The 15,976-nt window shown below is 43.5% G+C and overlaps 2 protein-coding genes across 6 annotated transcripts in view; both read right to left on the reverse strand.

Annotated features, from left to right (window-relative positions):
* Positions 1–31: 31 nt before the first annotated feature.
* srpk3 (SRSF protein kinase 3) lies at positions 32–11,074 on the reverse strand. Its single transcript, XM_054781455.1, has 17 exons — positions 10,772–11,074; positions 10,058–10,154; positions 4,449–5,830; positions 4,255–4,363; positions 4,082–4,169; positions 3,790–3,877; positions 3,610–3,716; positions 3,371–3,536; positions 3,030–3,055; positions 2,566–2,658; positions 2,398–2,437; positions 2,077–2,295; positions 1,449–1,546; positions 1,257–1,364; positions 1,103–1,172; positions 903–995; positions 32–826 (listed from the first exon to the last, which is right to left on the reverse strand). The coding sequence occupies exons 1-17, from the start codon at positions 10,779–10,781 to the stop codon at positions 642–644; spliced, it is 2,979 nt and encodes a 992-aa protein (XP_054637430.1). The 5' UTR covers positions 10,782–11,074; the 3' UTR covers positions 32–641.
* Positions 11,075–11,263: 189 nt separating this feature from the next.
* plxnb3 (plexin B3) overlaps positions 11,264–15,976 on the reverse strand; it is a 70,931-nt gene continuing 66,218 nt past the window's right edge. For all 5 annotated transcript variants that reach the window (XM_054790931.1, XM_054788391.1, XM_054789252.1 and 2 more), the window contains 2 exons: positions 13,099–13,173; positions 11,264–13,032 (listed from right to left, as the gene is read on the reverse strand). In XM_054790931.1, coding sequence (XP_054646906.1) covers positions 12,928–13,032; positions 13,099–13,173 — 180 coding nt within the window. In that variant the 3' untranslated portion in view covers positions 11,264–12,927. The remainder of the gene's footprint in view (positions 13,033–13,098; positions 13,174–15,976) is intronic.

Consider the following 15,976-nt stretch of genomic DNA (forward strand, 5'->3'; position numbering starts at 1 on the left):
ATTCATTTTTATTTCTTTTTACAGGAGAAGAAACATTTCACACCAAAGGGTCACAGGTTTAAAAAAAAAAAAAAAAAGGTCACTGTTGAATCCACTGTGACGACGCGGTCAAGGGTCAGGGATTATATCAAGGCACTAGTTATTCATGACATGAAACAGGGGAGGACGTTGAAGGTCTGAGTGTGCTCGTTCACCGTCAAGGTCAGAGGGCTAACAAAAGGTAATCAGCTTAATTAAAGACAGTTGCAGAGCAAAAGTACAGATAACAGGGGCGTCAACTGGGGTGCATTCTAAATGTGTGCAAGAGCAGCATGAGCTTTTTGTGTTCCAGTGTCAGGTGTGAGGTAACATAGCTGACACTAGCAGGCAGGTGGATGGCACCAGGCTAGACAGGAAGTACAGTGGGGTGATGGGGCTGCTGAGTTTGGAAAGCAACCCACGACCTTGAGAGAGAACCCCAGAGATGCTGAAGGTGAGTGAAGAAGAGACGGCAGCTACAGTGTTTATATGCTGTTGTTGAGCCTGAGTGGTGTCACCTAGTGGGAGGCTGTAACATCACTTCTTGTCAGTGACTCAGCAGCAGTCCTCCGTCACTGTACTCATGCCATCATGACATCACACACAAACACACATGCACACCATCATGTCTGCAGCCAGGCATGTTGCAGACACTGGGTGGCGGTGGCCCTGCGCTGTGGCTCCAATTCTAACATAGTCGACAGGAAGTCACTGAATTGAGCAGCCTGGTCCAGCGGCCACTCATACTTCTCCAGGAGGACCTCAAACAAAGCCCACGGCTTCAGGCTGGAAATGTGGCGCAGGTCACCTGACGCCCACACACAGGTCACATGTCATATAGTACATGTGTGCAGCAGTGGTCAAACATGGGCATGTGGACTCACCTCGCCTGTTGAAATATTCTCTGGAGTACCTGCCAGAAAAGGCGAAGGGCAAAGGGATGGGGCCCAGCAGCTCGATGATGTGAGCGATGTGGTCTGAACACGGACCATCAACATTAGTAGCTGTGCTCTCTGTAAGAGAGTGTGTGTCTGTGTGGGTGTGTGTGTGTGTGTGTGTGTGTGTGTGTGCGTGTAGTGACTACCTTCATCTCTAGTGTAGTCTTCGCCAGAATGAGGTTCAAATAAATAATCTCCAGTGGCCAACTCAAACGCCTGAAACGTTCAGCACACACACACACAAACACAGTCAAGTTGTGTGTAAACATGGGGATGATGTGTGTGTGTATGTGTGTGTACCATGCAGGCGGTGCTCCAGATGTCAGCCGGCGGTCCGTACTCTGCTCCAATCAGAACCTCCAGGGCCCGGTACTGTCTTGTCTGAATGTCCTCAGTGAAGTGTTTGTGCTGGGGTGGGACAGAAAACGGATTTGTGGGATTGTCTGGTCGGATTTTAGACAAAGATGAACTGATGAAGAAGAAGTGTCTCACCACCCAGCATGCATTTCCCAAATCAGCAATCTTCACTCGCAGCTTGTCAGCATTGTGAGGGTCCAGAGGACTGAGCACGAAGTCTGACGCGCTGAACACTGCATGCGCACAAGCATATGCACGCACGCACGCACGCACGCACATTAACCATTACTGTAAGGTTGTAAAGTGTACGAATATACTGTAGTATTTTTGCATTTAAAGGGATAGCTCGGATTATTTGACATGAAGCTCTATGACATGAAGACTGCTGCGACGCGAGTTAGCAGCGCATCCGCGCATGTAAACAATGAAACACATACACAACATGGACCACAACATGGACAAGCAGCAGCGCGCAGTGATACGAACAGAGAGAAAATAACCGAGAGGTCTGACTTTTTTGTGGGCAACGGTTTTGTGACGCAAATATATTACTCTTGTGACCGCATATTGTTTTGACAAGCAAAAGGATTAACTTAAGAGACCCCAGCTACTTTCCTCCACAACAAAAACCCACCAGAACTTGACTCACGGGACGAAGTGGGGGAAAAGTGACTGTTGATGTACTACACTGCTGATGGGGATGTCATCCAACTTAATTAAAAAAAATCCGAACTATGCCTTTAAGTGTCTAGTGTGTTCTTACCATCTTGTCCACTGGAGTATCCTGACTGTGTGGAAAGAGTGGATTCTGATGTGGCTGATATCACTGAGTTGGAGACCCCAGAGAGGCCAGAGGCAGGGCTGGAGAAACGCCCAGTGGTGTGGCCATTGTACTTGTCCTCCAACCAGGACGAGGATGACTCTGGACTCACTTTGTTATTGGCTGTGTTGCAGAGAGTATTGCCATTGATGACTGGAGGGCCTGAGGATGAAACAACACAATTTCTATTCATATATATATGTGTGTGTGTGTGTGTGTGTGTGTGTTTGTTTATATGTGTGTAGTTATTTGGTGTGTACTCACAGTTCGTGTGTGTGTCAACACTGTCTTCCTCCTCCATCCTCTGAACACAAACACAAATGTTCATTGTCATTGGTTGATTGTTGATAGTAATGAGGGGCAATAGCAATACTGCAGAGGTACTACTAGATTGTTGCTATGACAACAGTATGGTACACGTTATTGCAGTACCTGTATGTCCACCAGTCTCTCCTCTAACAGCTTCTGTTGTCGCTTTGCTTTTCTCTTTATCTTTTTCTTCCTGTTCTTAGACATTTTACCTATCTACACACACACACACACAAACAAAAAAATAAATGACAAAGATAATAAGAGTTTAGACATACAGTAGTATTCTAATATCCTGCACACATGACTGTGACTACAACGCTACTGAACACACGCACACACACGCAGGCGCACGCACGCACGCGCGCACACACACACGCACACACACCTCCCGCTCATTCTGTGTGTTGTGGGGTTGGGTGGTGGGGGAAAGGGTGGTGGTTTTGTGCTGACATGCAACAACAAACAGGCTGTTGCATTGACTTCCATCCAATTGGCAAACTTCAGGTTAAGTCACCTGACAGACAAGAGCGGAAGCTGAGTGACCAATCACAGCACAGCAGCAGGTGTCACACCTGGACACTTACCTGGACATCCCTGGGAGCTGTGCTAACTAGAGAGACACACCAAGAGATGACGAGAGAGACACACAGAGAGAGACAGAATATGAGAAACTGGAAACAGGAAGTGCTGAAGAAAGAGTAAAGACAGGTCAGGCACAGAAAACATGGTCCATAGACCAGAGACCAGGTCTAGAGGGACAGAATAGGGGGAGCATCAGATGAAAGAAAAACCTTATTGGTCATACTTTGAATGACACAGAGTCATAGAGTCAGTAGTTAAGACAATGACATGACAGACATGACATGACTGACTGCTCCTTGACATGACAGATGAAAAGAAAAAACAATCAATGGCCTCCTCCCACCTGACGAGCCAGAAGGAGGCGGGGCTCCAGATCTCTGCCAGATAGTAGCCTCTGCTGCCAGCCTCCTGATGTACACCTCATCTACATCCAGCAAGATGTTCTCTGGTTTGATGTCTGTGTGTATGATCTTACACTTTGTGTGCAGGTAGTCCAGACCCTGCAGCACCTGCAAACACACAGTTACATACGTGTAACATCGTGTGTGTGTGTGTGTGTGTGCATGTGCATGTATGAGTTACCTGTCTGATGATGCTCTTGACACAGACCAGAGGAAGGCCCATGTAGTTTGACTTGATGATCCATTTTAACAGTTGATGACCCAAAACCTCCAGAACCATACACACATCTGAGACAGGCTGAGGAAAATAACACTTAGGTGGACAACCAAGACCATCACATGCACACACCAAGCAGGATACGGACTCCATTGACTCCAGAGATCTTGAAGTCATCAATCAGTTGAACAATAGTCTCTCTGTGGGAGTCAGAGGGGTCACTGTCCCTCACCTGGACACATAAAGACACTTTATGTGACCACAGGCAGTTCTGGTCCGACAACAAGTGGGATTAGGTATAGGACTTGATGTTGCACTAGATGTGGAATGAGGAGTGAGATTAATTATGGGAACTGGGTGCAGACCTCCGTGTGGAACTGGATAACATTGGGGTAGAACTGGGTGCAGGATGTGATGTCTGAGGCTTTACACTCACACATCTGAGCAGTTTGATCTCGTCCAGCGCCGTCTCCGTGTAATGGGGCGCGCTCTTCACGACCTTCAAGGCCACAAAACGCTTCTTCCTGAACATACGACCAGACACATAGTCAGAGGACACGGGGAATGAGCTAAGGCAACAAGAAGTTGAGAAAGTGTTTAATGTCATACTGCAAGTCCCAACAAAGCCAGACGGTGGAAAAATGTCCCCAGCCAAGTTTACGGACCACGTGGTACCTCCCATTGAACAGGTCCCCGATCTTGACCGGGTAGTAACCACCTGGAATACAAAGCCCAACAGTCACACAAGATACTGGTCAGACCCTCTAGAGGTAAAACATCTTCCATGATGAGACTAAACTCACCTTTGCAGTAATCTGACGGGTCCTCCTGCTCCTCATCATCAGAGCCCAGAAGCTGAGCAGGGGGCAGGGTCAGCTCTGCAGGAGGCGGGCTTATGGGAGGGGCGGGGGTAGTGGCTGTGTGGGTGGGCGGTGATGACATCCCAGAATTTGGGCCAATGTGTGTTGCCGCAGAGTCAAAGGAAGTGACGAAGGAGGAGGAGGAGGAAGAGCACAGGGGGGAGTAGAGGTGAGATGACACACTGGAGGTGAAGGTTACAGAGGTGACCAGGAAGGGGTCTGAGTGGGAGGGGCTTAAAGGAGTAGGAGTGGCTTTAGGGACATGGGTGCTGATCTGAGGTGTGGCTGAGGTCGATTGAGAGAGATTGTGATTAGAATTCTCAAATGTTAAATGAGTCAATGTGCTGAAATCATGCATTTTATGGTTTAGAGCTGATGGGGACTGGCTACGGCTGTGGGCGGGGCTCAGAGATGTAACAGGAAGTGATTGGCTATGGACAGGGCTTAGAAATACAACAGGACGTGATAGGATGTGGATGGGGCCCTCTGCTGTGGTAGGAGGTGATTTAGTGTAGGCGGGGCACTGATATTTGACAGGAGGTGATTGGCCATGGACAGGGCTCAGAGACTGAACAGGAGGTGACTGGCTGTGGGCGGGGCCCTCTGATGTAGTGGGAGGTGATTGGCTGTAAGCGGAGGCTTCTGATGTGCTGGGAGGTAAATGGCTGTGGGTGGAGGCCTCTGATGTGATGGGAGGTGATTGCCTATAGGTGGAGGGCTCTGATGTGATGGGAAGTGATTGTCTGTAGGTGTAGGGCTCTGAGGTTGTGGGAGGTGACTGGCTATGAGAGTGGTATTGACTTGCAATTGGAGATGATTGGCTATGGGCGGGGCTCTGAGATGCAACAGGAAGTGACTTGCTGAGGGTGTCCCCCTCTTTTGTAGTACAAGGTGATTTGGTCTGGGCGGGGCCCTGACATGTGCTAGGAAGAAATTTGGTGTGAGCGAGGCTCTCAGATAAGACACGTGTGTGGCTCTGAGAAGAGGCTGAAGGTGATTGGCTGGTGGGTGGTACTGTCAGGGGAATAATAAGAGGCGGAAGGATGGCATTGTGTGTGACTTTTTTAGGACAACAGAGGGCAGCTAAATGCCTATGTTGTATATCTGAAGTGGAGGGATCAATCAGGGGACAAGGTTTCTGGGGGTCCCTGTCTTGGGGACAAGTGTCCACTGTGACTGTGACGTCATGATATGTACTTCCTGAGGGTGGGGCTGTTTTACAAGTATTTTGTGATGGTAAGGGGGTGACTGGAGGGTAGTCCTGTATCTGGGGTGGGTGTCTGTCATCAGGGTTCAGATTCCGAAGGTCACAGACGTCATTAGCGCTAGAAGGGAGAAAGAGTAGATTCAGTGTGTAACACTCATCTAGGTCAAACCACTTGACCCCACCCATTGCCTGAAGGAGGCAATGTTTGACTCTAATTGACCACAGCAGTAAAACTAATTGATGTATTCAGTGCTGTTATCACTGTGTCTTTCGGACAGTCGACACCAAGCAGTAACTTCTTTTTGCACTGACAGAAGCTGTGAAGGCTACCAAAATAACAGGCCCAGCAGCCCCCTAAAGAGGCAGAGCAAGACATAGTGCAGTGATTGGTGGACAGTAGGGGTGTCACAAGACCTTGAGATTAAAAAGAGATATTTCTCATTTAGAGAAAAGCCGAACAGGGCAGCCAGTAACCAATCAGACTATGAATTATGGCATCGCTACTGTGAATGAAAATACACGTAATATGTAAGTGGCAGTGCGTGAGGCAGGATTGGAACCACACATTAAGTGCTTTATACACTTTATACACTATAAACCTTGCAATTCAACCTACCTGTGTGTTCCCACTTGTTCTTGACGTGTGGCTGTTTGTCCATTGGAGTTGAATAACTGCCGCCATGCTAATGTCCAATCAGAAGTGGTACTAATTGTACGTTGAATCAAAGTTACTTAAGATTTGTCAGATCAAAACACAATCGCTGCATAAGACTTCGATCAATCAAAACATGTGATAGTAACATCTATTTCACTATTTCCTGGTAGCGCACTCTAAGCATCATGGGGAACTGTAGTTCTTTTTTAAAGTAAACATAAAACTAATCTACTGCAATCTGCAATATATTTTAGACGTCTTTACATAACTACACAGCAAAATATTCTGCAACAATTAATCAATGGTTAATCGATTACCCAATTAATCGAGAACTATTTTGGTAATCGATTAATTGTTTTTAAATTTAAATATGTATATATGCTCTGATTTCAGCCTCTCAAATGTGAATATTTTTTAAATTTCCTTAGTCATCCATGAAAGCGGACCTATTATCTTTGTGTTTTAGTAAAAAAACAAGATATTCACACATATCAGCTTTGACTTTGGAAAACAGTGATGAGCATTTTTGCCTCTTTTCTGATACAGTATGTTGCAGACTCAACCACTAACTGTAGGTGTTTGCTTCATATTAATTTAGTCCATCTATGGTCTAACCGATTACTCCATTAATTGAAACAACAAGCTTTAATCAACTAAGAAAATGATCATGATTGTATTTTTGTGTACATTTATTGTTTTACTGAAGCTATATGACAAACATGTAGATTTTTTATTATTTAACATTATTTAACATTCATTTTAACAGAATATTGAAGAGGCAACCTTGTGTTCGTGCACTTATTTGCTGTGTCAGTTAAAATCTTCTATTTCTGAATAAAGAGGCAGAAATTACAAATGTGTTTTTTTAAAATCCTATTCATCGCTTAATCAAAAAGTAATCAACCGATTAATCGATTATTAAAATAGTCATTCGTTGCAGCCCTAATTAGTAGTAAGTAGCAACTGCTGTCATTTTAACTTTTAGAATTTTCAGTTTTTGTTTAAATTTATGGAATAAAATTCAACAGTTAAAAGTATCACGCTTAGGTCTCATCTCGTTCTTGTGAATCCAATAAATTAGGGATGTCCCGATCTGATCCTCAGGATGGGGTTCGGCTGCTGAGCCGCAGTATTTTGAAGAATGGATAATATTGGCTTCCGCCACAAAATCGGGCCGATCCGGTTGCCGTATCACGTTCAAAACTCTGAGCCACAATCCAACATGGTAGGTGCAGTAATGCGCCTCAAAGCTCGTTGCCACTCGACTCCTGCCACCCGCAAGAATAAGAAAACACACCACCACCATGCAGACATGCCCGCGGTGTACAGTGGTGAAGTTAGTTTCACTTTGGACGTTGGCTATTCGGCTCCCTAGCGCCTCTGTTATGGGGTGTGAATGGAAGCTACCGGGGTTAGCTTAGTTTAGCAGTGCAGCTGTGTGTGTGTGTGTGTGTGTGTGTGTGTGTGTGTGTGTGCGCGCACGACTCAGGCTGGATGAATATATTTTCACCGTATTGTGTTTTACCGCTTTAATGTAAGAACCATTTTACAATGCCCACTGTCAATGTGCAGGTTCTGACTGAAAACAGACGAGAACCATGTTTATACTTGCACCCAGCTCGTATTAATGTCAATTGCCATTCTCAACACACACAACACTTCAAAATAAGAGCGCTCTTTGTCACATTTGTCTAATTGTGTTAACAAAATAAGGGTGTCATAAAAATATGTTACATTAATAACACAATTGGAATTACATCTGTGACTACATTTTAACCACAAGCACGGGCATGACAGTTTGTTGAAGATTTTGTAACAATACGTGCTGAGGCTGACATCCCATTAGAAAAGTTAGCCAAACTACATCCATTTCTCAATTACTGGACAAAATGGGCCAATGACATATTGCATCAATAAACGTAAAGATTTTTGCATTTCATCCTTGGTCATTTTATTCACTAACCCAAAATACACAGTATGCTGGTAAAATACGTGGAAAAGGTAAAAAAAACGGAATTTGGGAAAAAAATTAAACGGATTTCACAGGGCACTAAAGGAGTTTGTTAAAAAAAAAGTCATATATTCTAAATCACACCACAAATTGATTTATAAGCATGTCAAATTAATCCTACCCTAGAAGTATTTTTGCATGCCCATTTTTTTCAAATTTTACCTTTTATTGGATGGACTTTTTTTTGGATATTTTGTTGGATTAGGGACCTGACAAGCCAAACAATATTGCTGTTTAATAAAAAGGTAAATTCAGCAATACTTTGGTTTCATTATTTTTAATGCTTTGAAGAGCTATTTTCATAACCATATTCAATTCCACAAATTCATGTTTGTAACAAAAGCTTATTATTATTAAAAAAAAAAGACTATATTATAAAGTCGTGAGCTGAATGTATCGTGACACCCCTAGTGCAGTGGTCACCAACCCCCGGGTCATTTGGTACCGGGCCAGACAGAAAGAAGAAATAATTCCATTATTTCATTTATTTTTTATGTTTTATTTTGAAAAGTAGCTGTTACATCCGTCTCACTTGACGCATGTCCGTTGTGCGTGTGCTAACTTTATCTCATGCCGCACAGATAGACTACTACTGTATTTTTACCATTTTTCTTTCACCTCATATTTGGTGTCAAATGCTGATACTATGTGGGAATGCATAAAGGTAAGTTTTGATGACTTATTGAGTGCTAATGTGCACATTTGTCTCAAGTTAATTCATGCTAGCACACTGCCTTTTACCACACACGTCAAACAGCGATGTAATAATCTCTCTGGAAAAACTTGGCTGGAACTTGAACTGGTGGATGGTGGGTCGGCATTCATTTTGTGCTTTTAATTTGATGTTATTCATGTCTTAGTTTTACACAATACATAATAAATAAGATAAATTAGATTGCTATAATGTACGCGCCCCCCCACCCCCCTCCCGGTCCGCGGGAGATTTGTGGGAACACAAGCCGGTCCGTGGGTCAATAAAGGTTGGGGACCACTGCCCTAGTGGACAGAGAATGGTCACGTGCCAAATGGGCAAATGGGAAGATAACCAAAAACAAGAAGACAGATATCCTCCATTGTTGCCCCTTTTTGGAACTGTCACCTTAAACTCTGTTCACGCCATGATGTCACTGTCACTCACACAGCAGATCTCGTCAACGCACATCAGCATTTACACTTCCTAACCACAAACTGAACTGGATTGCTTGGTGCAAAGGTGATTTGGACTTTTAAGTGAAATTTGTGATGATAAGATGAAAAAAAAACGTATGATCGAAACGAACTGTAAACTCAGCGGACACACAATCACACACCCACACACATAGGGCTGACTCAGTGACATTGTTGAAGTGTGTTGGAAATGCATGGAAATAGACTGTGTGTGTGTGTGTGTGTGTGGGTGGGTGGTGTGTTGTGGTGTGGTATCATAATTCAGTGTGTGCTGCTATTAATGGACTGGCTGCGGTCAGCTGGACAAGCTGGCTAACACAAAGACTGCCATGAGGCAGAACAGTTAGCCTCGCTTGGCACAGATAGAGGAGACAGCAAGAGTGAAGTGTGTATGTGTGTGTGAGAGCTCTAAAAGCAGAGAAGGGAACCATGTCTCAGGAAATAGTTAGCCACAAGCAGAAGATCTCATTCCTAAAAGACCTAAATTTAGCGTCCACGTGTGTCACGCTCACCGGGTCTCGTTAGTCCGGACTCTGCGGTGCTTTTTGCCTCGCCGCCTGTGCTTTTTGCCGCTGGAGGTGGGGCTTGCGCTTCCAGTCCCGACTGCAGCTGTAAGAAGGCACAAGCAGCATTTAAAAAGTGCAAACATGTGCTCGTACTATACTGCAAATGTATAAGTGCTGGGTCTCAATAGTACGAGTTTTCACTAATTAAACATGAACTAATGTTATTAGTTCTTATTATTTTATGTTTGTATATACTTGATATCTCTGATGTACAGCACTTGGTTGTTGTTGTTTAGTCAATTCAGTTGGAATGTTGCAGTTACAACAATAGTGTAATTAACTTGGCCCAAAGCACAGGTCAATTTAATAATTGACATGAGAGGATTTAACAGCCAACATCAGTGTTTCACTTACACAACACGCCTCCTGAAAGCAGCATGGGACACACAAATTGCATTCTAAAGAATGCCGATTGTTCCGAGGGACAACCTTAACCACAAATAATTACAAAATTCAAGTGACGTGCAGCTTATTGTTCTATGAAAGTGGAATTGTTTCTTTTTGTGAACGTAGTCCGGCGGCTGTCACTGGCTGGTACTTGTGGCCACTAATGTGGCTAACACTTGCTAGGTTAGCTTGTTGAGCTATAAACCACTCAGAATTGAAACCACAACACTGACAGCGGTACCGAGACAAGGACTCGGGTCTGTGATACGTTACCTATCAGCATACTGGCTCTCAGAACTCAAATTGAACCGGGTCAGCGGGGACTGTCCCGGCTGGGAAGCTGGTCCTCTAACAGCTAGCCTTTAGCCTCCGTTAGCTCTGTCAGCTCCCTAGATTCGTTAGCTCGCAGCGCAGCGGAGGAACAACGGCTCTGTCCGTGGTCCAGTTCGGTCCGTACCGGATTAGTAACGTGCTGGGCCCTTTCAGGTTATTCTTGGCGAAGTGTTCTTGCTGTCTCGATGCAAGCAGAGAGCCTTCAAACCTCCAACAGCTGCTGACACCTGACACCATGCCCTGCGCATGCGCACTAGCCAACAACACCCGGCTATCAAAAAAATAAATAATTAAATATAAATGAATTAGTGTGAAATATAATTTGTATTGTAGTTATTTATTAGATTATATATTATTATTTACATTATGTATTGATTGTCTTTAAAAGTGAATTATGAATTAATAACAAAGTTGAGCAGAAAGAAGTGTTAAAAATTAGACTTTAATTTTTTCGTCATGTTACAAAGTGTTTGGCCTTTCTTAAAAAAAACATCACTATCATCATTCTCAGCGTTCTCATTATTTACATCACATTCGCACAATCAGTAGAAAAGATTACACTAATCCTGCACTTCTTTTTTGTCCCTTGTAGAAAAAGTAACAAAGACAATCATTTCATCCAAAAAACTGTACAAAGATCAGCAGTGTCAAAGCTCAAAACTCCTGTTACACATCATCATCATCTTTCCCGACCAAAATATCTTGGAAGAAGCACCATAATTCTTCATCATCTTCACACGCATGCAAAATCTATAAGAAATCCACAAAGACAAAGCAGGCAAAGACAGAAAAGTCTGTAAGGAAGAGCAACATAGCAGAAGAAGAAGAAGGAACCTTCTGTTAGCTAGTTCGGACTGTCCATTTAAATGTTTTATCTTTTATCTTATGAGCTGTTTTGTTCATAAAAAGATGCATAATAATAAGAATATGTACATTAATAAACACTGGTGAAGTCAGCTGGGAACACTATCATGTACTTGTAATTAGCAATCATATAAGACAGCCATGTGCTCATTATTATTATTATTGCTTTTTTCCTGTTGTCTCATCTACTGTACATTGTGTAGGTCATTTTGGCTTCAGTCATGCCAGCTGGTTGATAATAAAAAAAACATGCATGTCACGTTAGCGAAGTAGTTCAAAAAGCTAGCATATAGTGCTGGATGTGCTTGTAGCATCACGCAGCTAAAACAACGAGATTATAGCATGTCATATGTAAATGGAATTTACATTGCTAACATGCAAAAAGATGGAGCTGTTTTAGTTGTATTACACATTTAAAACCCATAAAAACATCTTTGTAGCTAGCATAGTCTTATTCAAGCCAACACTTGTCATGTTAGCTTGCTAACAAATATGTGCTTGTATTGTCTCCATCACGGCCTCTACATTCTGTCACCAGGCCAACGTTAGCTCTGTTTATCGTAACGTTAGCTCGCTAAACGCGCTAACAGCGCAGCCTCTGAGTTGTGTTGTCACTCTTGTTTTCCCTGCTGTTTAAACATGAAGCTGCTGTCAGCTCACACAGCGCCACCTAGCTGCAAGAGTGAAGGCACAGCTGGAATAAATAGCTTTAAATAGGGCTTACAGTATGTACACTCAATAAGTTAGTAACACACATATACGCACAGCTGACTGGAGGTGGAGCTTGCGTGCCACCAGGCTTCCTCATTGGCCCTGCATGTGTCAATCATACACAACAAAAATCTCTAAAACAAAGCACTAAAATGTTTCCATGTTAACATGTCCACTGCTGGACCAGAAGACATTTAGAGTGAAAACGTCAAGAAATTGGATCGGACTGAAAAGATGATTCCAATCCCTGATAGTGTTATCAATCAAGTCGTGGTTTGAAGATGATTGATTGATTGATCAACATGTGACCACTTGTGCTTTGTGATGAGGACTGTAAGTGCAAGTTAGATTGTCATAGTGGACCTTTGCCTTCATCCACGCACGCACACACACACACACACACACACACACACACACACACACGTGCGCAAAGTGTTGTGTTTCCAGTGTCTCTCAGAGGCCCTGATGCTCGCCAACAGGAAGTGTTCCTTGAGTTTCTATGTGATGGGGGTCGCAGGTCATCAGAGGTCCGTAACCTTGTTCTCTACCAGGGCAGCGACCTGCTGCAGTCGATAGGCCAACTGCATCTTCTGACCAGAATTGTCCTCCTCCAGAGACATGATGACCTGCGAGACAAACACAATAAGGGTCAGTGGTGTGTGCATGTGTGTGTGCGAGTGTGTGTGCGTTACCTGGTCATAGTATTTGTTGATGTACTTGTAGAGTTCATGAAGTGCAACAAGACTGTTCATCTCAGAAGCAAAGCTCTGTGCAGACAGACAAAATGCTCTAGATCAGTTTTCAAAGCGAGAGGAGCCCCATCAGGGGCCATGGGACATCAGGGGGCACTGCTAAGTGGTTCCCAAAGTGGGCTGTGCGCAATAACTGGGGGGTGGGTGCTGGTGGACAAAGCACTACATTTAGCGCAGCAAGCAAAACATGGCGAATATAAGGCTTTAAAGCAGAGATCCAGGTGACACAGCTATGCGTCTGGCATCCTCGCCTGATCTCATGATTGTCAGCAGGGCTACCCCGCTGGCCGTGTGAGAAGCCAGATGCAGTGGAGGGTTGGCGTCGGCAGTGCACGGAGGCGACTGGTGCATCTGTGCATCTGTGCACTTCGCCGCCCAGTGAAATACATGAACGGACAATGAGGAATGCTCACGTCTGCACTGGTGGAGACAGAACTAGAATAGGCGTGTCCAAAGTGCTGCGCAGGGGCCTTTTGGAGCCTCTAAGCTTATTTTTTATTGGCCTATAGCATATTGTAAAAAAACAACAAAACAACAGCAAAAGTTGAAAAAAAGAGCAATTAACGTGAGAACAAGTTGAAATATTGATACACATACTGTGGTGGCCTTTTCCTTAAATATATGACACGTTTTCTGAACCTGCTGACTAAATATCTCACGAGTCCAAATTTAAAGTTGAGGTGCACTCAAACTGTCATTAAAAAACATGTAACAAGATAACTGTACAATTTTAAGTTCATGAAAAATAGTGGCAAATAAAACCATGTACTCACCAATATACAGTATATGTCAGTGATAACAATTGTGATGATTTAGACACCACATGTTTTTTGTATAGAGTACAGTCAAACTTGTCTATAGCGGCCACTAGAGGGAGTCTGCAAAAGTGGCCGCTATAGACAGGTGGCCTCTATAGACAGGTTGGCGTCCAGTTTGAATGTTGACCAGTAGAGGAAAAAAAAGAAAAAAAAGGGAAAATAATAATAATAATAATGTTGACCAGTAGAGGGCACTGCGGACTGCGGATAAAAGTTGTACAGCACTACTCGGCTTGTTATTATCATGGTTCATGGTTTTAATTCATCCTGAACATGCATGAGTCAAACAGTAGCACATCACATAGTACAATTCACAATTTTGCATGTCCAAAAAGGAGTAGGAAGAAGCAAAGCTTATTTAATCCTACCCCTCATCAGTTTCACATCAGTTGCAATACATTGATTCACCTCTTGTTCTTCCAAGTGTACTTTGTAGGTCTACATGACAATGTAGTGCAATCATAGCCAAGGTTTTTACTTACTAAAAGGAAGCTAAAGGCTTAATAATAACTGATAGAATATATCCACGACCCACAGAACAAAGCTGTGCTAGTAATGTCTTACGCTTGTTTTTAATATTTTACTTTTTACATGGCAGAGTTGTCATTACAGTTTTAGTTCATCAGGAAGTGACGGGCAGTGACGGTGGGCGTCCCGAGCAGGAGAGCTAGGCTCAGTGCTAGCTGTGAGTTTGGAGAGAGTTGGGAAGTGTGTTTATGTTGGCGTGGATGTAAAGTCCTGCAGTGTTCTCCGCTGTTAATAAAGCCATTAAAGTGCATCGGCGACGTGAGTCTCTCCTTCCCCACAACAAGCGGCATTACAGTATTGACCAGTGCACACCAGGAAATATACGGTGTCATTTCTTACAGGCATTGGCTGGACAGCTATGTAGTGGGGCTTGTTTAACCTTTGCCTTGTGGGCAAGCAGGAAGGAGAGACGATGCTGAGAGATGTGTGTGTGTTCTGAGCTGCTGTCTGGTGGTCGCGTTCAATAAATAAAGTTGGCAGAAGCAACAGGAGAAGTTTCCTTCTTTGCTTCGGAGCTGAATAACACTGACAAGTTAACAGACTAGTAGCGAACGGAAAAGGAGACAGCTTTTTTTTGTGTCGAATACAGAAGATGAGGACTTTGATGGATTTATGGATGAGGATTGATCAAAAATAACGTTGAGCACATTCTAAAATACTTCAATTAAGTACAACCGAACTCAGTTTTGCTCCCGCTGCCGCATGCATGCTAGTGTATTTTTTTTTTTTTTATTGTAGCGTCGTATTGTAGCACGTCCTGTTCCCAGCCTACTTTGCAGTAATGTTTTGGTGCAAATGCTCTTAAAGTTACATGTTTGACCATTAAATAGCAAGCTCAAAAGAAGACGGCTTTTTTATGTGGAACAACTGACAGTTTGTGTGGATCTTGTGAATGATTGTGACTGAGCTAGGACTCAGTAATTAAAGTCTACACACGACGGCTTCATTGATTGAAAAACGAAACTTTTTCGTGCATGAAGCTTCGACTTGAGTTGGTAATTTGGCCGCTATATGCGGTCAGATATCGACCAAGGGATACAAAATGGGTGACCGCTGGCCGCGTTGGACAGGTGACTGCTACACACAGGGTCTATAACATGTAAATTTGCTGCGGGGGATTTTTCAGTGGCTGCTCTAGGCAGGTGGCCGTTCTATAAAGGTGGCCGCTAAAACAGGTTTGACTATATCAATAGATGATTAACTTAACGTTTTATTCACATGTTGTAATTTGGCCCCATAAACTATAGCCTAGCTTCTTGCTTTAGTGTTAGAAGAAAACCAGAAGGCGTTCAAGGCATGGCCTTCTCTAATTAACAATTAATTAACAATATGACAACAATTAATAATTAACACGCATGCCAAATAGTGTAGCAGAAATTGTGTCTGTATTTTCCAAACAGCACATCAATAATGACTTCCACTGCTAATCATTTTGCAGAGTGCAATTGCAGTTAATATAAAGGCTGTTTTTA

The sequence above is a fragment of the Dunckerocampus dactyliophorus genome, chromosome 1 (genome assembly GCF_027744805.1).
Source record: "Dunckerocampus dactyliophorus isolate RoL2022-P2 chromosome 1, RoL_Ddac_1.1, whole genome shotgun sequence".
NCBI lineage: Eukaryota > Metazoa > Chordata > Actinopteri > Syngnathiformes > Syngnathidae > Dunckerocampus > Dunckerocampus dactyliophorus.

Coding starts and splice junctions, on each gene's coding strand:
- srpk3 (XM_054781455.1), bottom strand. Junction 3,056..3,370: donor GCCTCCTTCTGGCTCGTCAG/GTGGGAGGAGGC, acceptor GTGTCTCTCTAG/TTAGCACAGCTCCCAGGGAT. Junction 2,659..3,029: donor CAGCTCCCAGGGATGTCCAG/GTAAGTGTCCAG, acceptor GTGTGTGTGTAG/ATAGGTAAAATGTCTAAGAA.